Here is a 27,643-nt window from a genome sequence, read left to right as displayed (position 1 = left end):
GAAATCGGTCCAACCGTTCTCGAGTTTTGCGCTTAGCAACACATTTTGCGATTCATCTTTATATATAAGATATAAACCGTTGTCTTAATTATAGTGTCAATGACAATGAAAGTTTAAAAAGTGATATATTACGACTTTTCAATTTCTTCCTAAAATTTAAAATAAGAAGTATAACTTTACCTCTCGTAATAAAATTAAAAATTAACTTAAAAATTAATATTCGACAACTAACAGTTCCAGTGTTGCGGTTAACGAAAATATTTTTTTTTATAATGACCACTATATAATGATCACTGATATTTTTATTTCAAATATCAGTAAATAGTATTCATAATTAAAGCATAAAAATTAATAAACTATTGTTTTTATTTTTCTAAATCTGTGAGAAATTTAAATACCTACAACAAAATATTAGATTTGGCTTTGGCACTTACTTCTGAAAATACATTTTACTATTTGTTCAAAACATTTTCAGATCTTTAAAAATCAACATATAAAAATATATAACGACTAAATATGGTATTTCCTGTAAAAAATAAGAAAAGTTCAGATAATAGTGTATAAAATATCATCGTTTTTAAGATGTAGAAACCTCAGCCTGAGTCTCTTCCCCGAGCCACATGAACTGGCGAACCTCATCCTCCGAAGAAGGACAGCAATGAGGTGGTACCTTTTCGAGCATTCGACGTAGTTCCTGAAAATAATGATAAAATTTTTGTAATAAAACTTATACATTAATTTTTTTTAATATATATTTTAGATGATTGTAATAAGGTTAAGGAAAGTTAAATAAAAGTTATTACACCAAGAAAAAAACTGTTAATAGTTTTAGTATTTTTAAGTAAGTATTAATTTTTAACTTTTCTATAGTAACATTACAAAGATCCTAGCCCACCTAGATCCATTATAAAGAACCTAACATTTTAAGAAGCCAAATAAGTAATTAACTTGCATTTTTCCAGCCTATTCATTTCTTATGAAAAATGTATAGGCATTACCTTTTTTTTATGTCACTAGGTCGGCAAACAAGCGTACGGCTCACCTGATGGTAAGCGATTACCGTAGCTTATAGACACCTGCAATACCAGAAGCATCGCAAGCGCGTTGCCGACCCAATCCCCAATCCCCCCAGGAGCTCTGGTCACCTTACTCACCAACAGGAACACAATACTGCTTGAAAACAGTATTATTTTGCTGTGATCTTCTGTAAGGTCGAGGTACTACCCCAGTCGGGCTGCTTCCTATTTTGAGCAGGAAATTCCTGCTGTGCCCTACCTCAGTTAAAAACTACACTACTCAGTTAACCTAAACCATACAAGCACTTTATATTTAATCTCTAAAGCCATATTTTTTTTATTTACTATTTTCACTATATATCTTATAGAAAAGACATGTATGACCATGAAGCCTAAGTATGATTTTTTTTTTAAGTAAAAAGGTCAATGTCTTCTTAAGCTTACAATTAGTCACGCCCAACAACCACAAGGACCATAACTGAGTAGTATAATTCAAGTGCTTAAAAAGCCCAAGGGCAAATTATATATATAATTCAACTAACCTATTCTTATACATAATCATTTGTATTTTAACTGAATTGTGAACGTACCTTTACCCGTCAGGTGCGCAGACAACTAGATATGAAAAGGTGTCATGTTCTTTTTGAAGTTATACTTCTTTTGGCGCGTTAGGGAAAAATTATGAGGGTAAATTTTTACGATAGGTGCGCACACACACAAAAAAAAACACACTGAAGTTAGCTAGACGAATAAACCGACACATTGAAGTTAGCTAGTCAACGAAGAAGAAGTTAGCAACGTGAAGTTAGCTAGTATAAGTATACACACACTTTTTAACCGACTTCCAAAAAAGGAAGAGGTTCTCAATTCGACTGTATTTTTTTTTATTTTTTTTTTAATGTATGTTACATCAGAACTTTGGCCCGTGTGGACCGATTTCGACATTTTTATTTTTATTTTATCGAAAGGTGGTGTGCGTCAATTGGTCCCATTTAAATTTGTTTCAGATCTAAGAACTACTTTTCGAGTTATATCTAATAATGCGTTTTTACTTGACGCTTTTTTCTTCGACCTACGTTGTATTTATACCGCATAACTTTCTACTGGATGTACCGATTTTGATAATTCTGTTTTGTTGGAAAGTAGATATTCCTAGTTTAGTACCATGATAAGGAAACCAGGATCTGATGATGGAATTCCAGAGAAATCGAGGGAAACTCTCGAAAATCCGCAGTAACTTTTTACCGGGTGTACCGATTTTGATAATTTTTAATTTAATCGAAAGTCGATGTTTATCATGTGGTCATATATAAATTTTATCGAGATCTGATAACTAATTTTTGAGTAATCTTTGATAACGCGTAGTTACTTGGTTATTTTTCGTCGATCTACGTTGTATTACTCGTGGATGTAATTGCAGTCGGTTTTTTTTCGTTTGCGAGCAAACACAATTATCTCTAATTTGAACGAAAATACCTGCATCGCGGCGCGGTTGCGCTGCGCGGCGGCGCGCTGGTCGACGACGCGCGCGGGGTAGTGCCGCCCCACCACGCAGCCCGCGCGCTGCTGCACCTGCAGCGGCGCGTTCCACGGGTCGTAGCTGCGGCGCGCGTACGAATTAATGCAAGCATGGTAAAAACAAAAATTAGTGGCATAACTAGCACAGCTAGCGGAGTTTTAACTCTTTTAATTTTAATAGTGACGCTCTCGCACGACTAAATAACGAACTTCTTTTTTGAGGCAATTTTATTTTACAATAAGGCATAGATAAAACAGAAAATATATAACCAAACGTAACAAAGGACAGGCCAAAAAAGTTTTATTGAAAGTAGAAGTAAGGAAGAAGATCGTACATGTATTCGACGGGCATGCGCGCCAGCTCGGGCACGTAGCGGCGCACGTACTGGCCGGTGGGCTCCAGGCGGCGCCCCAGCCGCACCGGGCACGCGCACTCGCCCGAGTCCAGCAGCGCCTCGAACGCGCTCGACGATACCCACATCCAGTTGCCGGCGCACACCGACCTGAGCAAGAGAACACACTCACAAAATTCAAATGCCTTAAAAATGATATTGAGGTACTGCTATCATCATATATCATGCTCAAAATTGGGAGCAGCCCAGCTAGGAAAGTACCTAAACCTTACCGAAGACCACAGCTAAATAGCACCAACAAGTAGTGTTGTGTTCCTGTGGTAAGGTGGCCAGAACTGTTGGGGAGGTTCGGGGGTAAAGTCGAATGCGCTTGCGATCCTTCTGGTGTTGCAGGGGTTTATAGGCTATGTTAACCGCTTACCAACAAATGGGACGTACACTTGTTTGTCGATAAAGCTGTATGAAAATAAAATTCCGTATTTTGCTGACATCTGTTGAACTAGTGCTACCTGCACTACAACAAGTTCAGTTAACTTCTAAACGTATTGCTAGACTACCCGCAGCATAGAGTAAGGACGCCCCCACCGAGGAAGAAGGCCCCCAGTGAGGAGCGGGGACGAGGCTCACCAGTCGGCGTCCAGCAGGTACTTGAGGAAGTGCGCCAGGCCGTGCTCCCAGGACAGCCACAGCGTGCCGCGCGTGAGGAAGGAGGCGACAGTGTTGCGCACGACGTGGTGCAGCCAGCCCTCCGTGCGCAGTTGCCGCATGGCCGCGTCCACGAACGGGAACCCCGTGCGGCCCTCCTTCCATCTGAGGGCAACGCGAGCCTCATCACTCAAGCCCCCTCTACGTCAACTGAGAACCAAGGGTTCCTCGGTTGACGTAGTTCTTCACCAAAATAAATATCAACTTAATGAGTAAAACTAAGTCCTTAACAGTAGTAGTGGTGGTTAGTTGTGGTGGTGGTAACGGTAACAGTAGTAGTTGTGGTGGTGGTAACGGTAACAGTAGTAGTTGTGGTGGTGGTAACAGTAGTAGTGGTGGGTAGTTGTGGTGGTGGTATCAGTAACAGTAGTAGTGGTGGTTAATTATGGTGGTGGTAACAGTGACAGTAGTAGTGGTGGGTAGTTGTGGTGGTGGTAACAGTAGTAGTGGTGGGTAGTTGTGGTGGTTGTAACAGTAACAGTAGTAGTGGTGGTTAGTTGTGGTGGTGGTAACAGTAACAGTAGTTGTGGTGGTTGTATCAGTAACAGTAGTAGTGGTGGTTAGTTGTGGTGGTGGTAACAGTAACAGTAGTAGTGGTGGTTAGTTGTGGTGGTGGTAACAGTAACAGTAGTAGTGGTGAGTAGTTAGTTATAGTGGTTTCGCATTTATAAAAATCTACGTCGATTGAGAACGAGTTCGGATGCCCCTCCCGCATGTCTCTTTTTCTTAGCCATCCTAAAAACTAACCTGTTTAGTACTTACTGCAGACATTGTTAAAATGCAAAAGTGGTTTATTCAATAGAAAGAATCTCTTGTTCGTTCAAATGGCAATATCATTGTCTAATCTTTCCTTTTATTACTATATATATCTATCTCATATAATCCTACATAAGGGTTGCTATATTCTTTTTTAAAATAAATATCAGTACTTTCAGCGATGTTAGTGCTTAACTAAACTAATTAAAACAAAAAAAAAGAAATTATAAAACCTTTGAAGTTCATCGTTTTCTGGCTCCTTCCAGGGTATGTCCAAGCATATAGGATTGCCGGCCATCTGCGCGTAGTTTGGATTGTTCACGCTCATGGTGTAGAAATATTCGCGCCATATGAGTTGACCTTGGAATAAAACAAACAGTAGGCATTTAAATAAATTACATTGAAAGTTTAAATAATCAAGATGTCAAAGAAGCAGACAAATAAAATATATATATGACTTAAAAATACGTCTATAACAGCAGTTTTTGATATGTATAATTGTGATTACCCATCCAACAAACACTTAAATTGTCAATAAGTTTTATATATATATTTTATTATTGATTATTTTAATTTTGTAATTAACTAACGCTATTCATTGTACATTAATTAAGTAGCAATTGTCATTGTCTGCTTAAGCTTATTACTAGCCACGCTCATCAGCAAATCACGATCATAACTGGTTATAATTTATAAAATGACGAATCAAAAGTGAAAGCCCATGAGACAAAAGGTATATCTTATACTAGCCACCCGCCCCGGCTTCTCACGGGTGCAAAAACTACCAATGTTCCTCTACTATATTATGCATGTATTATACATATAAACCTTCCTCTGTAATCCCTCTGTTTACTAAAGGAAACCGCATCAAAATACGTTGCGTAGTTTTAAAGATCTAAGCATACAGACAGTGAAAAGCGACTTTGTTTTATACTACGTAATGATATAAAATTCTCGTGTCACAATGTTAATTACCTACTCCTCCGAAAGGGCTGGACCGATTTTTATGAAATTTTGTGTGCGTCGGTTAGGTCTGAGAATCGGCTAACATTTATTTTTCATACCCCTAAGTTAAGGGTTTTAATAACATATATGGCAAAACAACGTTTGCGGGGTCAGCTAGTTATATATAAAATTCAATTAAACTTCTTGTTTATACGAAGGTTTGTATTTTAAATCAATTGTGAACGTACCTTCCACCCGTCAGTTGCAGACAACTATTTATTTGACGTGAATAACTAGTACAACATTAGATATATAACGCAATATTACAAAGTTAAATGAATATTCTAAAGCAAAACGTTTTTAACGTCGTCTTCTTTACTTCTTTTGTCATTCTAAAAGTAATTTGTAACAACATTTCATTATGATAATCTATATACGTATGTACTAGTACATACATATATGTAGTACGAAGTTTCAATTAGAACGCGCTTACGAGTGTTTAAATTTTACGTATTTGACAGTTTGCCGTTTTTAATTACAGCGTTTTTAATTACATCGAATATTCATAGTTTAGACAGGACAACGTCTGAATGATCAACTAGAATATCATAATATGTACTGTACGACTACGTACATACCAGTGATAAACTGAGTCGCAGAGAGACGCCCTTGATGCACTTGTTGGAACAGATCTTGGACAGACCAATAGAATCTAGAAGAAAAGTTTACGTTATTATTATGATTAAAAATATATTTTTAATATAATACTTTCAACGTGTACTCACCGGCGAACTGAGAGGCAGCCAAAACGAAGTGCTGGACTCAAGGAAATAGGCGATCCGAGCAAGTCAGGGTTACCATGCGTCGGTAAATACGAGCCTCTGTAATATTTATAATTACTTATTATTATTTATGATGACGTGGTCGCTAAATATGGGCCTCATAAGAAGGCTCAAAGTCGCTCAGCGGGCGATGGAGAGGGCAGTGCTCGGTATTTCCCTACGTGATAGAGTCAGAAAAGACATACGAGAGTAAATTACTAAAATAATACATACTAAGTATTTTATACAGTTGAAATCCCTAGTATACTATATCCCTAGTAAACTGGCAAGTTTTGGAAATTGAGAAACCGAATCTTAACATCACAATCATAGTTATTGTATTTAGTTAGTTTTCATAATTTGCCAAATTTTATTTCTTTGTAGCAATCTATATACATATATAATAAAATGGTAGAAAAGTCAAAACTGTACATTGAATATTTTTTAAAAAGAATACTTGGGATATGATCTACAATCCATACCGAAGCCAAAAATATAGTTTTTAGAATTTTTGTCTGTTTGTCAGTTTGTCTGTTCGTCTGTATGTATGTCCGGGATAAACTCAAATAGTACCGCATGGATTTACTTCAAATTTGGCACGAATATTATTAAGAAGTCGGGTCAACATATAGGCTACATATTATTACGCTATCACCTACGGGGAACAAGCAGTGAAACTTTATTTCCTCAACGCATTCTGTAACAACGTGTAATCTAACGACGCATATTTGAATGTTGTTATTATTATGTTAATAACCATGCTATATAAGCTAGCTTCACATTATAAAAATCACGCAATATAAGTAACTAAGCCGATAAACATAATTAAATTAATATAAGTAAACAAGACAATTTTAAAGCAGCGCCATCTATGAGATTTTTCTGTAGATATGAAATGTAAAGAAGAAACGGGTAAATGAATGTTATTTTAAAAGGTATAACCGTAGGTATTTTTGGTGCTGTATAGCGTTCACTCGGACGACGTCGCGGGCAGCAGCTAGTACTATCTAATGATGCCATAAAACAAGCAAATCCAAGTAGAGGTTTAATTTTACCTGAGAAAAGTCTCGTATTCGACGGCCAGACGGTTCTGCATCTGATTCAACGCGGCTGTCTCACCACCAACCCAACGTATCATGCGAATGTCCTCGTTTTCCAAAAAAACTCCCAAATCTTCCGGTTTTGGGGACTTTTTAGACAAAATAAAATATTAATTAATAAATAACCACCACGAATAAATATGAATATCCCCTTTCGATTTAAAAATGGTTTTAATAACATTGATCGAAACAAAAATTTACCTTATCGAAAACAGTAAATTCTTCATAGAAGCTTTTAGGAAGAGTACCAAAGTTGACTCCTTTCAAGTCTACGTCATCCACAGGGCGAGGTGGGTTGCCAATGATTCCAACAGTATGCTGAAAACATGTCGTATTTAATCAAGCAGTTTAACATGTCTTAATAAGAATATAAAAGTCTTATTTTTGGAGTGGTAGTAGTCAGCTATAAGAAATTGGCTACTCTTCGTAGAAATGCTATAACTAATAGGCTAATTCAAACAAAGTTGTCAAGTTCTTAGTAGAGGCGTGAAACAGCGCTTAAGATATTCGGTTACTTGATTTTAGGTTACTACATAAGGTAGGTAAGGATTGGAAGCTAATCTCTTTCCTTATCCCAAATATAATATAAATAATAATAAATTTTATCTTACACCAGGCTACAGCTCTATTATTTCGTTGTTTTAGAAAGCACTGCATTTCTAACTAAAAAATATATGGACCTCAAAATATCTATGAGAGCTAGTCATCACTTAGCGTCAATGAAAACGTTGGACAAAATATTAAATTTATCTGAACAAGAACCATAAAACAAGTTAAGAACACAAACATAAAAAATCTTAAAAAAGTTCATAATGTCCACAAACCAGAAACATCTGATAGGTCAGTGGTGGAATGCCACCGTTAGCGTTTATGACTTTATCTGGATCCCATAGGGTATGAGAGACGTTTTCACAGCACGACACTCCTATTTCTCGGCAGAGGTTTCGCACGCGCTCATCACGAGCGCGCCATATGGGCTCACAGTCCTGTTCAAAGCAAATCTTGCGAATACCTGATAAAAAACACATTCTATTAGTTTATAAGGCTTACAATATTTTCTAAACTTTAACAATTTTGTTAAAAAACTTATTGGAAAGGTTCTCAAACATAAAATCTCTAAATTATCTGAACTTAGCACCTGAATTTTAGCCTGATAATACTCTTAATATGACTTTGGCAATAATATGAAATATCTCATTCATTTATGAGAGGCATAAAATATTTAAATTTCTAAAACTGCCTTACGTAGTTTTTTTTAAAACAAATCACTACGGAAACGTCAACGTGGTTGTTTTTGTAATTGTATACTAACCGAGTTCCTCCCAAAGACGTCGGAATACAACATCGGGCTTCCCTTTTATCATGTGAAGTTTTCCGCCATACTTGTTAAACTGGATGTCCAAATCGTTCAAGGCCTCGAGCAAATACCGCATCCGATTATACCCCACTTCTTTAGTGCCTATTGAAGAGTTTTATCCTTTAATAGATGTTATTTCAAAAAGTCTAAAGAAATCTAAATATTGAACAGTTATTGTGACTGAATAAAGACATTGCACGCTTTACATATGTTGCTTGTGAATTATGTATCAAATATCCACTGCTCCTGGAAATAAGCTATGTTGACTGCGGGAATAGGGTCGATAACGCGCTTGTGATGATTCAAAATGACACGTGATTGTGACTTACCTGCCGTCTCTCCGTCAAAGATGAAAACAGGAAAGAAGGGTATACTCCTATCTTGTAACGCTGCCTGCAACGACGGATTGTCGTGCAGACGCAGTCCATGCCGAAACCATAGCACGCTGCCACCCATCATCTTGGTAGTTACGAGTGCTAATAATATAAAATAAAAAATAATATAGGTATATAACTTTTAAGTAAATATAATATTCTTAACACGACTATTCCGTTTTTTCTTCGAATATTTTTACTATAATTATAGTTTAGTCATTATTAAAATAAGTTTATAATAAAACTGTTGAAATATTTATATAAGTGCTCATTAAACATAAAGTCCCGTTTCCTATAATTGCTCCTCTGTGTATCATGTGTATGTAATTGGATAGCATTTCATCAAGAACTACAATAATTTTCCATTTAAACTCGAGTAATTGTCATGAAATAACAAAATTAGGTAACTACTATGTATATTTAAACATGAGAAGTGTTCCTTTATTTGCCAAGTTATTTTTTTAACATTTTCTTATATTCGTAAACGTATTCTATCTTACCCTAACATTTTCACCACTCCCGTTACGTCAAACATTTTACGATCTTTTGTTTTCGACATTTGAAGTAAAATAAGGCTTCTTTTGATTGGAAAAGTAATTTCTATAGAACATTTTAATAAAAGAAAATAAAAACTTTATATAAATTAAATTTACTTTAATAACGGTCATTAAAATGAAGGGTTTCCACAGAGGTCGTGACGCTGAGGGCACGAATATGTTTTGAAAAAATTGTATGGGTACATCGCATAAAAATAAGGCATTTAGTTTATTACAAACGAGCATTCATAATAGAAACCTCTGTATAATCCAAATACAGGAAGTATTTCATGTCAATAACATGTTTCTGTAAGCAAATAGCAATCTAGGTCATATCAATGCCTATTTCTCCGTATGCAATTACGTAGTTTCAGGCACACGTCAAAGACATTCATCGCGCTTATACTACAAGTAAAATAACAGCTGTGTTTAACGGCCTGTACTGACCCACATATGACCTAAATCGAAATTATTAACGATAAAATATTAATTTGTAACAAAAATAAATTGAAAATGTTCCACAAAAAATTATTATAATTATAACAACAAAAAACATACCTACCTTGCTTGCAAAATTTTTCATGAAAAATAACATCTTAACGCAAATCTCTCGTTGTTTATAAATAGTTATTTATATATAGCTTTAATAACTATATTAAATCGGGACATTTTTCTTTTCTAGATCTGAGAGGACTTAATAGGAATATATCCAGTTTTCTACGTTATATGACGTGTACATCAGCAATGCTGTATCATATACCTATATACATTTACATCATAGTTTTTCTATAGACATATCTTAATATAATTATATAAATTACGCATCACGTTGTGTGTCCGCGATAGATTGCTAAACTACTTAAACCGATTTGATCCAACTTGAAAGATAGGCTATATTTTATTCTGATATATGATGCAAATATCATATTTAAGTCAAGTTTATATATATATATACATATATACACGGTCGAATTGAGTAACCTCCTCCTTTTTTGAAGTCCGTTAAAAATCGGAATACCTAATAAAAGGTTATAAGGTAACACATAAAAATACCGTCGAATTGATAACATTTTTTTTTTAAAGTTGGTTGAAGAGTTTAAGTAATAATTCCTTTGAATTTAGATACGTCAACAAAAACACAATAACCATCACTACCAAATGTACATACATACATAGACAAAATATAAGTACATATGTACACTATACCTATACAACATAATAACTTGAATAGGTATTTTAAGTTTGCGTTTCCAATATCACACAATAGGCTACTATTGTAATTATGAACCAGTATAATTTAACGTACACATGTAAAGGAAACCATATTCCAAAAGAAGGAAAATGCATAACACAAGGATCTTGGTTAACTGGTTAAGGTGTGTATGTAAACTAAAGGTTCCTATATCTAGTAGAAAAATTAAGTTTCATTAAGCAGCACATTCATCGACATTCATTAAATTAAAAACGTTTATTATATTACATAGTATAAAACAAAGTCACTAGCCACTGTCTGTATGCTTAAATCTTTCAAACTAGGCAATGGATTTTGATGCGGTTTTCTTCAGTAAATAGAGTGATTCCAGAACATACAACATACATGTTAAGATTACACATCCTACATACATAACATAAAACATATATGATAAAACAGAAATTTCTAACTATTATATTGAAATCAAAATTTAAAATCAAGTCAGTTTAGCCGTGAATCGGGTTAAGTTTTACGGAATCCTCGGTTAGTGTTTTGCCGATTCTGTTACATATGTATGACGCATCAGTTAGAGATCCCATGGTTGATTTGAATAAAGTTCATAATTTCATAAGCTTGTAGGTAATGCTTTCCTTTATAAAATATAGTATTTGAATTTCCAGGAAACATTCTAAAGTATTAAAAAATATATAAAAATTGATATATTAAAATATATTTAAAAAATATATAAAAATTGTTTTCTCTCAAATGAAAAAAAAAACAACTGCGTAGTAACTAACGTTCCGAACTTCATCAGAGCTAAAGACTGGCCGTCATCTAGTCCCGATCTTAATCCGTTATATTATGATTTATGGTCAGTTTTAGAGAGTATGGCTTGCTCTAATGCCATGATAATTTGGAGTCCCCAAAACAATATACGCTTGGCAGTGAAGAATTTTCCCGTGGAAAGAGTGCGTGCTTCTATTGATAACTGCCCTCAACGTCTAAAGGACTGTATTGCAACCAATGGAGACCACTTAGAATAAGCTTTATATATTTTAATGGTTTTATATTAATTTATTAAACTAACACACTGTAATCATGATGATAAATGTTACTGTTTTTTGTTAAAAATGTTTTTTTCTTTGTAACAATATTTAGGGCAAGACTTTGTATATTATATTGAATAAAATGTGCAAAATATGTAATACTAGTCTAAAAGTAATACACAATCGAGGGACACGGAATCCTAAAAATAGTCAGCAATTTTATTGCAATTTTTTTTAAACATTTTTATAAGATTTTGCTCCGGAATTATCAAGTAATAAAAATATGTTGTTTTTTTGTTATAAAACTGAAAAGTGACTAATTGAATTTATTTTAATATAAAAGTTTATTGAAAAATCTTAAAACTAATAACAACGTCGTTAGTTAAAAGTTATAAAAAGAAAAATAAGAAAATTTGTTACACCATTTTATATTAATTAGGTCGGAGAAAGGGCAACATCAGGACAATATATAATTATGGTGGATTAACACTTCCCAACCAAGCTTTCTCAAAAAGATGAGTGTGGTCTGACGTTATCAGGATGAAGAAACCAGTCACCATCTATTGTTTACTTCCAACCGGTTTTCTCAATTTCTTGCTTGAATCTTATTAGTAGTTGGCAGTAGGAAACCGAATCGAAAGTTCCCATCCAATATCTCCATACACACACCATCATCTTATTGTGTGTTAATCCGTGTTTCGCCAGTCTGTGGAGCTGGAGTATCCCTTGAATGAACTTTTTTGCAGGTTCTTGTCGTAGGTGGCCCATTTTTTTCGCTCAAAATCTGGAGCCGACCGATTTGGGAAGTACTTCGACCTTACATAAGATCACAGCTAAATAATACTGCTTTCAAGCAGTTTCGTGTCCCTGTAGTGAGTAAGGTGACCAAAGCTCCTAGGGTGTAAGGTCGGCAACGTGCTTGCGATGCTTTTGGTGTTGCAGGCGTCTATAAGCTATGGTAATCGCTTACCACCAAGTGAGCCGTTAGCTTATTCGCCGACTTAATTTTATTATTAAAAAACGCAAACACTAAACGCACTATGTATGCACGTAAGAAGTTATACTTCAATGGTTAGCTAACGTTGCTAACTTTTTCTTCGTTGACTAGCGAACTTCAGGGTGTCGGTTCTTTTGTGACGGTGTGCGCGCGCATCCTAAAAATTTAGTCTCATAATTTTTCCTTAAGGCGCCAAAAGAAGTACAGCTTTAAAAAATTGAACAGTTTCCTTACGTTTCAATAGTGTACAACGACAACACACGAGTATGAGTGAACCAGACTTTTTAAAAAGGTCGTGTCAAAATAGCTTCTGTTTTTGGTGAATCCTCCATTTCTCAGCTCGTTCTTAATTACTAATATGCCGATCTTATTCCACTTTTTCAAAAATGGCATAAAAATATTCTGAATGAGCACGACAAGAGTGAGCTATATCTTTGACATCAAAATTTTCAAACGGAAAATGGTTGAATCAAATTTGTGGTATGCTTACTGACACTGGATTGGGTCCATAAACGTGACAAATTTCTTTCGCACCTTCAGTCATTTTCCCTTTTTAACCGACTTCAAAAAAAAAGGAGGAGGTTACTCAATTCGACCGTATATATATATATATATATATGTTCGGGGATAACCCCGTCGTTTATGAACCGATTTTGATGATTTTTAATTTAATCGAAAGCCGATGTTTATCATGTGGTCACATTTAAATTTCATCGAGATCTGATTACAACTTTTGGAGTAATCTTTGATAATGCGTATTTACTTGACTATTTTTTCGTCTACCTACGTTGTACTTATCGATATAATTGAAGACGGTTTTTCTTCGTTTGCCTGCAAACACAATTTTATTCTCTATTCTTATTCTTATTTAATATTCTGTTTTTTTTTTTTTATTTTCTTTAATAAAACGTCAGAATTTTTTTATTAGATTTACACATTTTAAAAGAAAAAAAAAAATATTAAAAACGAAGGGAGTGTTTTTCATATTTATTTTTCTTTTCCTTATTATATTATGTATATTTATGTGTGGTTGCGGCAGTAAAGAATATAGTCACCTCCTCTCTTCCCGTGGGTGTCATAAAAGGTCGCCTTTTGGGATAACACAGTTCGATTTTCGATTCGATGGCGGGGTAACCATCCAACTGTTGGCTTTGGAATACACAGGCCGAAGACGGACAGCAACGTCTTCGGTGCGACAAAGCCAGCCCTGCGGTCACCAACCCGCCTGCCCAGCGTGGTGACTACATGGTAACACACATGAATTTACGCCACTTTTGGCGCAAACTTGTGGAGGCCTATTTCCAGCAGTGAACTACGATAGGCTGAAGTGATGATGATGGTGAGTGATTTATTATTATTTAAACCAGCCAGATCCAAAGAGAGTTTTCTTTAATTTTATAAATACAAAAACAAAGACTTTTTCTTCAACCTTCTCCTTTTTAAACAATATAATCTTTGATGTCATATAAAACAAATAGAAAAGCAATTGATGCACTCTTATGCAATTTAAAGCAATTGCTCGAAACTGCATAAGAGTGTGGATCATTAGTAGTTATTTTGAACTCTGTGATATAAACTTAAGGTCGAAAATACATTTTTTTTTTACTTATAAGCATATCAGGAAAGTGCCAATTGATCTATCAATTTTTGAGATAAAGATCAGGAAATAGCTAATTATTGTTATAGCAACAAAAATTCTATTTAAAAATTAAATCTTCTTCACAATCATTCTTACCAAATAACTTTTATTTAAAATGTACTAAGTAAAAATGTATTTATTTCTATAAAATATTACATTACATAAAAAGACGTGAGAAAACAAAGAAAAAAACAAAAAGAAAATAATTGTGTTTGCTCACAAACGAAAAAAAACCGACTTCAATTACATAGTAGTAATACAACGTAGTCACACAACGTCCGTAGTAATACAACGTCCACAGTAAATACATAAACGTAATAAAGAATATATACATAAACATGACAGCCAAAATACGCACAGAAAAGATAGCAGAATGTTTTCCCATTAAGAAAGGAGTTAGACAGGGAGATCCCTTATCACCCAAACTGTTCTTGGCAACCCTAGAACATATATTTCGACAATTGGATTGGAAGGAATACGGTATTAATGTTAATGGAGTATTACTAAACCATCTAAGATTCGCAGATGATCTTATATTAATATGTGGTGATCCAAACACTGCAAGTTATGATGGAACAACTGATAAACAAAAGCGAAAAGGTAGGACTATTAATAAATACCAGTAAAACAAAGTTAATGATAAATTACATCAAAATTCCCATTAAACCTAAAAATGCTGCTGAACTGGAATATGTTAATGAATATACATACTTAGGTCAAATAATATCCCCAACAGACATCACAACAAAAGAAATTCAAAATAGAATAAACCTAAGATGGAAGAGATACTGGGCTCTAAAAGATATTATGAAAAACTCGGAAATACCAATAGAAGGGAAGAAGGAAATATTTAATACATGCGTTCTACCAAGCATGACCTACGGATGCCAGACATGGAGTTGTACAAAGAAAAATATCAAATCACTAGAAACCTGTCAACACCGAGTAGAAAGAAGCATACTCAACATAAAATTAAAAGATAAAATTAAGTTAAAACAATCAGAAAACGAACTAAGATTAAAGATATAAAATACCAAATTAAACAACTGAAATGGAAATGGGCTGGACACAACAAGAAGTAGGGCAGGAAAAGTGGACAAACGAAGTGACGGAATGGTGCCCTAGATATAATAAGAAGGAAGGCAGTATCGAAGGTGGGAGGATGATATCAAGGAGGTAGCAGGACCATGCCGGATGAGGATAGCAAGAGATCGATTGTTGTGGAAAACACCTGGGGAGTCCTAAACACCTGAGGAAATGTAACATATAAGATTGCTAATAAAGGCTATTATTATTATTAATACAACGTAAATCGACGAAAAAATAGTCAAGTAACTACGCGTTATCAAAGATTACTCAAAAAGTAGTTATCAGATCTCGATAAAATTTTTATGTGATCACATGATAAACATCAGCTTTCGATTAAATTAAAAATTATCAAAATCGGTACACCCAGTAAAAAGTTATTGCGGATTTTCGAGAGTTTCCCTCGATTTCTCTGGGATCCTATCATCAGATCCTGGTTTCCTTATCATGGTACCAAGCTAGGGATATCTACTTTCCAACGAAAAAAGAATTATCAAAATCAGTATATCCAGTAGAAAGTTATGTGGTATAATACAACGTAGGTCGACAAAAAAAGCGTCAACTAAAAACGCATTATTAGATATAACTCGAAAAGTAGTTTTTAGATGTCAAATAAATTTAAATGGGACCAAATAACACACACCACCTTTCGATTAATAAAATTTTTGTCGAAATCGGTCCACGCAGTCAAAAGTTCTGAAATAACATACTTAAAAAAAAATACAGTCGAATTGAGAACCTCCTCCTTTTTTGGAAGTCGGTTAAAAAATATTAGAACTAGATAAGAGAAAAAGATTGTGGACATGATTGCTAACAAATGGATATCTCTCTTTATTTTTCAGATTAATGTCTTAAAGTGTGCAGAAACTCAACGGTCTCTTATACCCTTCCTTGGCAGTCAGGTAAAAAGGGTGTAGATCCTTGATTTGGTAAAATTCAAATGTGTCTTATCTACATACTGGTAAAATTCAAATGTGTCTTATCTTCTCTCCTTAAAATAAAATAAATGTGAAAGAGATTTATCATAGTAATCTCATGGTTTTGAATACTGTAATGGAAAATTCATATTTTAGTCATATTGTTATTTTCAAATTTTTAGAAAACTTTCTTTGCCATAGTATTATATACCTTTTACCTCTTTAAAAAATATTTAATTTAGAATAAAAAATAAAAAAATAAAATAAAGGTATGCCTACGAATGCAATATTTTTAGATACTTGCATTTAATCAAATTAATGTATTACACTTTTTGTAAAAAAAATGGATAATTGTTTTAAAAATAATATTTAATAAATTATTAAACAAGTTTTAAGCTTTAATTTAACTACATAAGAATTTTTACCATCATAATACTTTTATGTATAAGTTATTTTTTATTCTATGTTTATGTAATGTCATATATCCAGAAAAACGTTTTGCTAAAATATAAAAAGAAAAATTTATCATATAATAAGAAATGCCGCTACATATTACGGATGATTTTATCCAATTAATAGAAGTTTAAGTCTTAAGCTACGTACTTACCTTAATAATAAATCAGAAGACAGTTTTAACTTAAGCTAAAGTCAATATAAATATAATAAAGTATGTTTTTACAGAATTTGTTAAGAAATATTAAATAATATGATAGCGAATAAATACTCGTTTAAATTTAAAAGACGACTGTTTACCAACGAGATTGAGTAAGGAATGTACATGATAAATAAAATAAGCTAAAAGTTACTATAATTTACATAGGTACAGTGGTCTCGAAGTTCGTATTTACCGTCACTCGTACAAATACTTGTCATTTAACTGTCACAGTCTGTCACTGTCACTGGTTTAGGAAAAATAACTGTAACTAGAGATGTTAAAAAATAATCGATTATTCTTTCCTTACTGTCGATTTTTGTAGAAATAGTTTTATTTCTAGTAAATCTATTTAGTAGCGCCGGAACGAAACGGAACGATATTATACCGATGAATGGCTTAATTTTGTATATTTTATTTGGTTAGGTCTATGGGATTTCTTTTTTTTTCAAGAATACATTACCGCCGTTACCTTGTTTCTATTGCAAGTGGTATGAGAGGTTTGAGAGGGACTCCTTCATCCCCTTTTCACACTTAACCTTTTGACCGCCACGCCTCAAAACCATTCCCGTGCCCTGTACGCCAAGGCATAAAATAAACAAAAATACCTACGAAAAAAATAGTGCTGCCAAGAGTCGTTATCGAGTGACCACACAGTGACTTGTTTTTGATGGTTTTTATGCAATAAATGACTACTTATATAATCTAAGAAGGTTTATTTTTTAATATTTTTCTTGTGTTATCTTGCACTCGTTATATATACTTACAACAACATAAATAAAAAACAAACATTACAAAAATAATCGTAGTAAAGCACAACACTCTTTTCTATCGCCATGACGTCATTGTCACGACTGGACGACTACGGCGCAGCTGACCTACGGTTATGAAACTCTCTTTAGAGACGTGCTGTGTCGCACGCAAGGAAGCCGCAGGCTATATATCGATTTCGAATCGAATCGATATATACATGAAAAGTAATTTAGAAAAAAATTAACCGAATTCAAATTTGTAATTTTTAACAGACTTCAAAAAAGGAGGAGGTTACTCAATTCGACCGATTCGATATATATTTTATATTTTTTTTATTTATGTTCGGGGATAACTTTGTCGTTTATGAAACGATTTTGATAATTCTTTTTTTGTTGGAAAGGAGATAACCCCGGTATAGTACCATGCTAAGGAAACCAGGATTTTATAATGAGATCTCGAAAATCTGCATAACTTTTACTGGGTGCACCGATTTTGATGATTTTTAATTTAATCGAAAGCCGATGTTTATCATGTAGTCACATTTAAATTTCATCTAAACCCGATTACAACTTTTTGATTGATCTTTGATAATGCGTATTTACTTGACTATTTTTTCGTCTACCTACGTTGTATTACTTGTCGATATAATTGAAGTTAGTTTTTTCGTTTGCCTGCAAACACAATTATTATCTTATTAGATAATAGTTTATTATTTAAGGTTCATTAGAACAGTATTCCACTGTGCCCCGTTCCATAGTGCCCCATAAGGCCAACGTTTTAAACGAGTTTTATAAAAACTTAGGTTATTTTTTGAACTTTCCACACAATTGTCTCAAATGATTAAAATTAATGAAAAAAAATATCATTTACCTATTCTTTAAACTTTTTTACTAAAAAGAAAGTACTTTGAAAAGAAATCTCAACTTTTGAACAAGAATAATTGTGTTTGCTCGAATACAACGTAGATCGACGAAAAAATAGTCAAGTAACTACGCGTTATCAAAGATTACTCAAAAAGTAGATATCAGATCTCATGAAATTTATATGTGACCATGTGGTGGTGTCTGGATAAACATTAGCTTCCGATAAAATTAAAAATTATCAAAATCGGTACACCCAGTAAAAAGTTATTACGAATTTTCAAGAGTCCCTACGCGCTGTAATTGGTCGAAGCGTTACCACACGAATTAGTTTAGAATTCAAATTTTTATCGACACTATTCCATAGTGCCCCGTGTTCCATTGTTCCCCAACTCACTAGTTGATCCGATGAAGCAAATTAATATAATCGGTGCGGTCGATGCCAGCCTTAGTTTAAAAGAAATATTTACGTGCGTTAAATATTTTTTTGCTTAGGTAGCAAATAGTACTAAAACAGTACCTACTGAGTAAGTAGCAATATTTCAAATCAAATATTTCACGACACACGACACGACATGGGTCTTAGAAAAAAAGCTTTTATGAGAGTGGGGGTTAGAGATGATATTGATGCTGCCAGATGATTTTGAGAATGAGAAAGAAAATCGTAATTTCGCTCTTAACCTTAGATAAAAAATTTTTTTTTTTTTTTTTTTATTGTATATTATTAAAATCATCGACGCCTTCCAAAATGCGACGATGTTCTAAGGTATTGCTCGTCTTGCACTTCACTAGTTTTCTCGCTATTCGCTTATGACGTCATCAGCGTGTCGTCTATACTTGACAACGGCGTGTAGAGAACGGATTAATGACTACGCGCTAGAGATGCGCCAGATTTGAGATATCAGATTTATTATGGCGATTTGATTGATTTTAGTTGATTTGATTTTTTATTCATTTGCTATTTATGTGTTAGCTGATGATAGTTTTCTGTATTTTAACTTTTGTTTTATTCAAATATTAAATTATTTATAGAAAATATAACACGTTTGAGTTGAATTTTGAAGAGTTAATTGCAAAAATTACTTGTAATTATGATTTTTTTAAAGTGCAATAAAGAATATATAAATCATCTATACCATTTTGACTAGCCCGTTGGCGCAGTTTGTAGCGACTACAGGTCAGCGGTGCTTTCTGCTCCGGAGGTTATGGGTTTGATTCCCACCCCGAGTCTGGGTAAAATATATATTTATTTATATTTATATGTATGCTTATCAAAAAAAAAAAAAAAAAATAGCTATACCAGCTGTTACCTATAACACAAGCATTAAGTTGCTTACTTTAGGAACAGATGACCGTGTGTGTATGTTGTAAATATTTATTTATTATTTATTTATACCTCTTGCGTCACATCCCTAGCGGTCAACTATAGACGACTTCGGCGTTCTGGACATATCATTTACGTGGAATAAAAATGCATGTTTTTATTTCAATGTTTCTCAGTACGTGTAGCTCTAAAAGACTTGTTTTTTATACTCAAATGTTGCGGGGATATTCTATTTTCATAAATGTTGAATTAAAATACTAGAAATATTTTTTTAATAATTTTATTTAATATTTTTGTGGTCCGGGTTTTTTGTCACCTATAGACGTCGCTGGCGCACAGGACTCGCGAGCCCTTGTCAAGTATAGGTGACTACGGCGGTCAAAAGGTTAAATTCGTGCCAAACGTTTCTAAATCCAACCCAAAGAAGTTTTACTTCAGTTGTGTAGTCTAAAACTCTAAAGCACACTCGTTTTTTTTTTTTTTTAGAAAAGATTTTGTTGAAGTTGGCTAATACTTACGAATTTATTTTTGTGTTACCCACACATTAGGAATTCTAAACATTTTTAATATGATATTCAAAAATGTTTTGGCTAAGACTCTTTGTTGGCAACCCCATAGACCTACTTACTAAACTAATGTAATATAGGGTAGGCAACCCGACAAAAAAAAAATCTAAAGGCAGTTGGAAGGCAGGTGGTGTCAAGATTTTTAATAAAATATATACCTACTTAAATAAAAATTATTTACAATATGAACAGTATCAGAATAATTAGACGGCTTCCAACACGACAATGGCGTTCATTCTCAAGATGGTAATTACTCCAATTATTACATTTGTAGGTTATGTATCAATGTAATATCGAAATAACTTTTATGTATAAATACAGTAATAATTATAATATCAGGGTTTGTAGTTAGTATTATTTATAATTTCGTAATTAATTATATATACTCACTGTTATTGATGTTCTCATATGATATATTTTGAAGGTGTAAATATTATATACTTAAACATTTTCAGCACTGCCCTGAATCAAGAAGTTGCTGAAGCGATCAACCCTCTTACCATCCCTCCTCCAGAAGGTGTTGACAAGCCAGTGTCCCCTAAAATTGAAAAAATCGTATCCGAAATCACGAATCTTAATTTATTAGAAGTGTCAGAACTGAGTCAGGTTTTGAAAAAAAGATTGAATTTGCCTGACGCACCAGTAATGCCTATGGGAGGCTTTGCTGCCATGCCTGCGCCGGCAGCTCAGGAAGAAGAGGAAGCTACACCAAAAGCAGTGAAGACAAGCTTTACGGTATTCCTATTAATATTTCTTATAATTTTCACTTAGCTTAATAAAATGTACAGTTTACACAACATATAATATTGGCCTCATTATTAAATTAGTTTATCACATAAAAAATATTGCATTCTTTTAAGGTAACAAAAAAAAATCTTGGCCACTTTTGTGTATAAATTAGTCTTGGGTAGCACATGTACAATGTACTAAAAGGTTACATTACTTAGTAAGGTACGAAATGTAAAAGTACCAAACGTCAATCGCTATTCAGACCTAATCGTACTAATCGTACACTGTAACAGTACTATCAACTATCACAGTTCACCACGGTCCGACGACTGAATTATCGATTTCATTTTGTGTATGATGAATGTATTATTTAAATAGTATATGCAAAAGGAATATTGCGATTAAATGTTTATTGACTTGTTTAATATGAGTTTGTATTGTACGTCTATGGGTCCAAGTATCACACTGTCCAACTGTCCAAGTAAAAATTGAGAATTTTAGTGATTTAAAAACCTTTTAAATAAACTTTTACGTAAAAGGAATTTGTTTACGTTATATTTATGGAAATCAAATAATGTGTATAATGAGGTTGCTTGTTTCACAATCGTATCTTTAGTCCTAGAAGACAAAAAAAATATCAAAATGATAAAAAAAAAGCATTTCGACCTGTACACCATTTTGTAGCCAGGTATTATTTATTATCATTGGGTCAAAAACTCTAAGTACTAATAGTACTAAAAAGGGTGTACTGGTACATTTTTCGAATAGTACAAATAGAGTGTGCACCTTAAAACGTCCGATTAAACCCAAGACTAGTATAAATTTCTACTAACATTAAAGCCTATAGAAGGAACTAATAATGTAGCACCAGTTTGACATTAATGCTAATTTGACATGGCGACATTTTTTACTTTTGGATTCCAGTTTATTTATGGGATATTACTATTTTTATTTGTAATCGTTAATCAAGAACTTGTAGAGTATTAATTAAAGTGAAATAGGCACTTATCTAATAACGCTCTAATGTAGTGGTGCATGTGCCATGAACGCGCCCAACAACCGGTATTTTGCAAGTATGATTCCCGCTTGGAATAGATATTTGAATGTATATATTTCCTTACAGTGTAGATGTCTGTCCTTCTGGGTCTCCCCACCGTGCCTTGGAGAGCATGTTAACTGTTGGTCCTGGTTGTTATCATATATATATCATATCCACACCCGGTGAAACAGGCCCAAATATAAAGCCATTTATTGTGAAATTAGTGTTTTCTCTCCTATGTATGCATAGAAATCCATCCATATAAAATATATATAATTCAATAATCAAATATCTTTAAAATTATTATGTTTAATTCCAGGTTAAAATGACCAAATTTGATGATAAACAGAAGGTGGCACTCATCAAAGAAATCAAGAGTCTTCTAGAAGGCTTTAATTTGGTGCAAGCCAAGAAGTTTGTTGAGAGTGTACCTACAGTTGTTAAAGCAGATATTTCCAAAGATGAAGCAGAAAAATTAAAGGAAGCATTAACTAAAGTTGGTGCTGTTATAGAAATTGATTAGATTTAAAGAAATATATTATAATTTTAGTATCTTATGGTAAATTAGTAATTAAAATATTAAACATTTTTTATTTTATTTTATTTATTATTAATTGTAATTGAAAGTAAAAGATATTTATGTCTTTGGCAAGCAAAAAACCCCTAACACCTTCGTACTTGGGTTAAAAAGATTGACAAAAACTGGAGGCACCATTAAAATAACTAATTGTAATCATTTTAGTATTTCTTTTACTGTTTGAAGTTTTGCAAGCAATATTATTTAAAAATAATTGTTTGCTCACAAACGAAAAGAAAAACCAACCTCAATTACATTGACAAGTAATACAACGTAAGTGGACGCAAAATAGTCAATCCTTCCAAGTAAATCCTTATTATCAAAGATTACTCAAAAAGTGGACATCAGATCTTGATCAAATTATATGTGACCATATGACAAAATTAGGTTTCGATTAAAACAAGCATCATTAAAATTATTTATTACTAGCCTGTTAATATCCTACTACTACTATATACTAACCTATAAATTTATACCCTGCTATTAATTTTTTTTTTTTAGTTTTTTTCAGGCTGCAATATAAATAACCTATCAGGCGAACTTATAGCTAGCTGCTGTATATGTTTCATACAAACTATCAACCCCAATTGATCCCCATTAGCTGTGGAATATCGCAAAATCCGTTCGTAGCGGACGTCTAATAACTATAATCTACCTCCCTGCCAAATTTCATCTTTGTCCATCCTGGATGGATAGACCATCCAGCGGTTTTTGAGTTCTCGTGATTAGTGAGTCAGTAACCTTTCTCTTTTATATATATAGATTACGATGCATTATTTGGACACCTTACCATCTATAGAGCATACATTTTAAATTTCAAGTCTCTTACTTCAAAAACATAGGACTTTCATACAAATTTCCAACCCCCGTTTTATCCCCTTAGGGGTCTTGTTTCGTAAAATCCGTTCTTAGCGGATTTATACGTCCTATGAGGAGCATATCTGCCAAATTTCAAGTTTTTAGGTGTTATAGTTTCGGAGAATTTGTGATGAGTGAGTCAACCTACCATCCCCCGTTTTAACTCCAAAAGGGAGTTAATTTCCAAAGATATATTATTTGGACACCTTCTCACCATCTATAGAGCGTACATTTTAAATTTCAAGTCTCTTACTTCTAACACATAGGACTTTCATACAAACTTCCAACCCCCGTTTTACACCCCTAGGGGTCGAGTTTCGTAAAATCCATTCTTAACTGTAGTTTACGCCCTATAAGGAGCCTACTTGTTAAATTTCAAGTTTGTAGATGTTATAGTTTCGGAGATTTCGTGATCAGTGAGTCAACCTACGATCCCCCGTTTTAACCCCACAAAGGAGTTGATTTCTAAAGATACATTATTTGGACACCTTTTCACCATCTATAGAGCTTACCTTTTAAATTTCAAGTTTCTTACTTCAAAAACATAGGACTTTCATACAAACTTCCAACCCTCGTTTTACTTCCCTTAGGGGTAGAGTTTCGTAAAATCCGTTCTTAGCGGATGCCTACGTCTTATAAGGAGCCTACTTGCCAAATTCAAGTTTGTAGGTGTTATAGTTTCGGAGAATTCGGGATGAGTGAGTGACCTTTCGCTTTTATATATATATAGATTATGATGCATTATTTGGACATCTTCTCACTATCTATAGAGCATACATTTTAAATTTCAAGTCTCTTACTTCAAAAACATAGGACTTTCATACAAAATTCCAACCCCCGTTTTACCCCCTTAGGGGTCGAGTTTCGTAACATCCGTTCTTGGTGGATGCCTACGTTTTATAAGGAGCCTACCTGCCAAATTTCAAGTTTGGAGGTGTTATAGTTTCGGAGATTTCGTGATGAGTGAGTGACCTTTCGCTTTTATATATATATCTTATATAAATGTATGTTTATATTACGGTCGGTACGGTACGGATGTTGTACGGTCGAATTGAGTAACTTCCGCCTTTTTTTGAAGTCGGTTAAAAAGGCGTTTCAACAATAGTTATATTAACAATATATAAAGTGGATAGTTAATATACAGGGTGTCCCAGAAATCAACGTCAAGCCGGCAATGAGCGATAGGCCAATTGATGGTGGTTATCAGAAAAATAAGAAAAAAAATATTTATGAATAATTTAAAAAAATAATGGCTTTTTAAAAAAAAATCGAGAAATTGACACCCTGTGACAGTCTTTCAAACTTTGTGACTAGAAACCTTGACTATGCTTTGTTTTTTTTTGTGTAACGGGTCCCTGAATAACTGTTTTATTAATTGTAATCTAAAATTAATACAAAACTGCCTCAGCTTTAGAAAAACACCATTTTATTGCGCAACCATTACGCAAAAAAGATAACAACATCTATCTTTATGTGACTGTCTTGTAAAAAAAATGTACTACGCTCTTTTGGCAAGTGGCTTTAAAAGATGGCGCATTTAGTCTGGATTCTAAAATGGTACTACATTTAGTAGTTTACACTTATAATTCGGTAGGAAAAAAATGTAAACCAAATGAAAGTTAATTATTTTTATATCACTCAAATTGCTATGGACCGCGTTTGAGTACGAATGCTATAATATAGTGACCCTATTGTGCCGTGTGTGAGCGAGACAGACAGGCCCAACCAAGTGACTAGTGAGGGAAGACCGAATACTTCTAATGAAGACATGGTCTTGCAAGAAGTCAGTTACGACCCGAGTACCTCAGTCCGTTTAATTGAAGCAAGGACGGGGGTGTCAAAAAGTACAGCACACCGAATTTTAAAGAGAAACGAGTTTCACCCGTACCATGTACAACGAGTACAAAGTCTCCTGCCCCAGGATTACCCTGCAAGGCTTGCATTTTGTCAAACGATGTTGCAAAAGTATAGGGAAGATCCGCAATTTTTAAACAAAATTCTATGGTCCGATGAATCTACCCTAAAAAGAGACGGATACATGAATCTGCATAATCTGCACGAGTGGCATTTGGAAAATCCACACTTAATGCGAGAAGATCGATCTCAGTATCGCTTTAAAATAAATATGTGGACCGGCATTTTAAATGGAAAAATTATTGGGCCATTCGAGTTACCAGAAAATTTGACCGGCGAGGTTTATCTGGATTTTATAGAAAACCATTTACCAAATTTACTGGAAGACGTCTCACTTGACATTTACCGAAGCATTTGGTTTCAACAAGATGGCTGCCCAGCACATTATACTCGCTCAGTCAGAGAATTTCTCGATCTAGAATACCGAGGTAGATGGATAGGACGGTCTGGTCCAATTTCGTGGCCAGCCCGTTCACCGGACTTAAATCCAGTCGACTTCTTTTACTGGGGAACGTTAAAAGAAAAAGTATATTCTAAACCACGTCAAAGTTTAAACGAATTACGAGAAAAAATTGCGGCAGCTGTTGAAGAGATCAACTCGAAAAGGTACGCTCGTCTTGTAAACCGCTCTTTTTTAAGAAGATGTAGGGCTTGCATTTCGGCCGAAGGCAAACAATTCGAACATTTGTTATGAATAAATAAACTTTGATTCCAATAACTGAATTTTATTTCAACCGTATTTTTTTTTGTCCTAATTTAGGTAACAGTCTTCTAAGTCTAGTGCCACTGTCTCGCTCACACACGACACAATAGGGTCACTATATTATAGCATTTGTACTCAAACGCGGTCCATAGCAATTAGAGTGATATAAAAATAATTAACCTTCATTTGGTTTACATTTTTTTTCTACCGAATGTTAGGTGTAGTCTCCTAAGTGTACTGCCATTTTAGAATCCAGACTAAATGCGCCACCTTTTCACAATACTATGACTGTCTGTCTCGCTCACACACGGCACAATAGGGTCACTATATTAAAGCATTCGTACTCAAACGCGGTCCATAGCAATTTGAGTGATATAAAAATAATTAACTTTCATTTGGTTTATATTTTTTTCCTACCGAATTATAAGTGTAAACTACTAAATGTAGTACCATTTTAGAATCCAGACTAAATGCGCCATCTTTTAAAGCCACTTGCCAAAAGAGCGTAGTACATTTTTTTTACAAGACAGTCACATAAAGATAGATGTTGTTATCTTTTTTGCGTAATGGTTGCGCAATAAAATGGTGTTTTTCTAAAGCTGAGGTATTTTTGTATTAATTTTAGATTACAATTAATAAAACAGTTATTCAGGGACCCGTTACACAAAAAAAAACAAAGCATAGTCAAGGTTTCTAGTCACAAAGTTTGAAAGACTGTCACAGGGTGTCAATTTCTCGATTTTTTTTAAAAAGCCATTATTTTTTTAAATTATTCATAAATATTTTTTTTCTTATTTTTCTGATAACCACCATCAATTGGCCTATCGCTCATTGCCGGCTTGACGTTGATTTCTGGGACACCCTGTATATAAGTAGATAGATAAAAAATCTAATATATAAAATTCTCGTGTCACAGTTTTCGTTGCCATACTCCTCCGAAACGGCTTGACCGATTTTGATGAAATTTTTTGTGCTTATCCGATATCTATGAGAATCGGCCAACATCTATTTTTCATCCCCCTAAATGTTAGGGGTAGTCCACCCCTAATTTTTTTTATTTTTATTTTTTAGACAAAATTTTTAATTTCTATTTTTTCATGATAAAACATTAAAAAATACCTACAACCCTAAATTTTCACCCTTCTACCACCAACCCCTATTTCCTAATAGCGTTTAGCGGCAAGACAACGTTTGCCGGGTCAGCTAGTATCAAATATATTTAACGAATAGCTTTTACATTCTGATAAAAATCACAATAGTATGCAAAATTAAACCAAAAATATTTAAAAATACATTTATAAATGTTAAAG

The 27,643-nt window shown here is 33.8% G+C and overlaps 2 protein-coding genes across 2 annotated transcripts; one reads left to right on the top strand and one right to left on the bottom strand.

Annotated features, from left to right (window-relative positions):
• Positions 1-348: 348 nt before the first annotated feature.
• LOC123657392 (cryptochrome-1) lies at positions 349-9,030 on the bottom strand. Its single transcript, XM_045592943.1, has 12 exons — positions 8,901-9,030; positions 8,527-8,673; positions 8,039-8,226; positions 7,416-7,532; positions 7,170-7,303; positions 6,079-6,174; positions 5,932-6,005; positions 4,582-4,708; positions 3,515-3,697; positions 2,870-3,037; positions 2,493-2,616; positions 349-694 (listed from the first exon to the last, which is right to left on the bottom strand). Exons 1-12 carry the CDS (start codon positions 9,028-9,030, stop codon positions 578-580), a joined length of 1,605 nt encoding a protein of 534 aa, XP_045448899.1. The 3' UTR covers positions 349-577.
• Positions 9,031-20,558: 11,528 nt separating this feature from the next.
• LOC123656828 (39S ribosomal protein L12, mitochondrial) lies at positions 20,559-22,870 on the top strand. The gene is made up of 3 exons (XM_045592449.1): positions 20,559-20,759; positions 20,969-21,248; positions 22,601-22,870. The coding sequence occupies exons 1-3, from the start codon at positions 20,698-20,700 to the stop codon at positions 22,802-22,804; spliced, it is 546 nt and encodes a 181-aa protein (XP_045448405.1). The 5' UTR covers positions 20,559-20,697; the 3' UTR covers positions 22,805-22,870.
• Positions 22,871-27,643: the final 4,773 nt, after the last annotated feature.

Source organism: Melitaea cinxia, chromosome 10 (genome assembly GCF_905220565.1).
Source record: "Melitaea cinxia chromosome 10, ilMelCinx1.1, whole genome shotgun sequence".
NCBI classification, from domain to species: domain Eukaryota; kingdom Metazoa; phylum Arthropoda; class Insecta; order Lepidoptera; family Nymphalidae; genus Melitaea; species Melitaea cinxia.
Note: the sequence above shows the minus strand (reverse complement) of the source record. Positions and strands in the feature narration are given on the sequence as shown.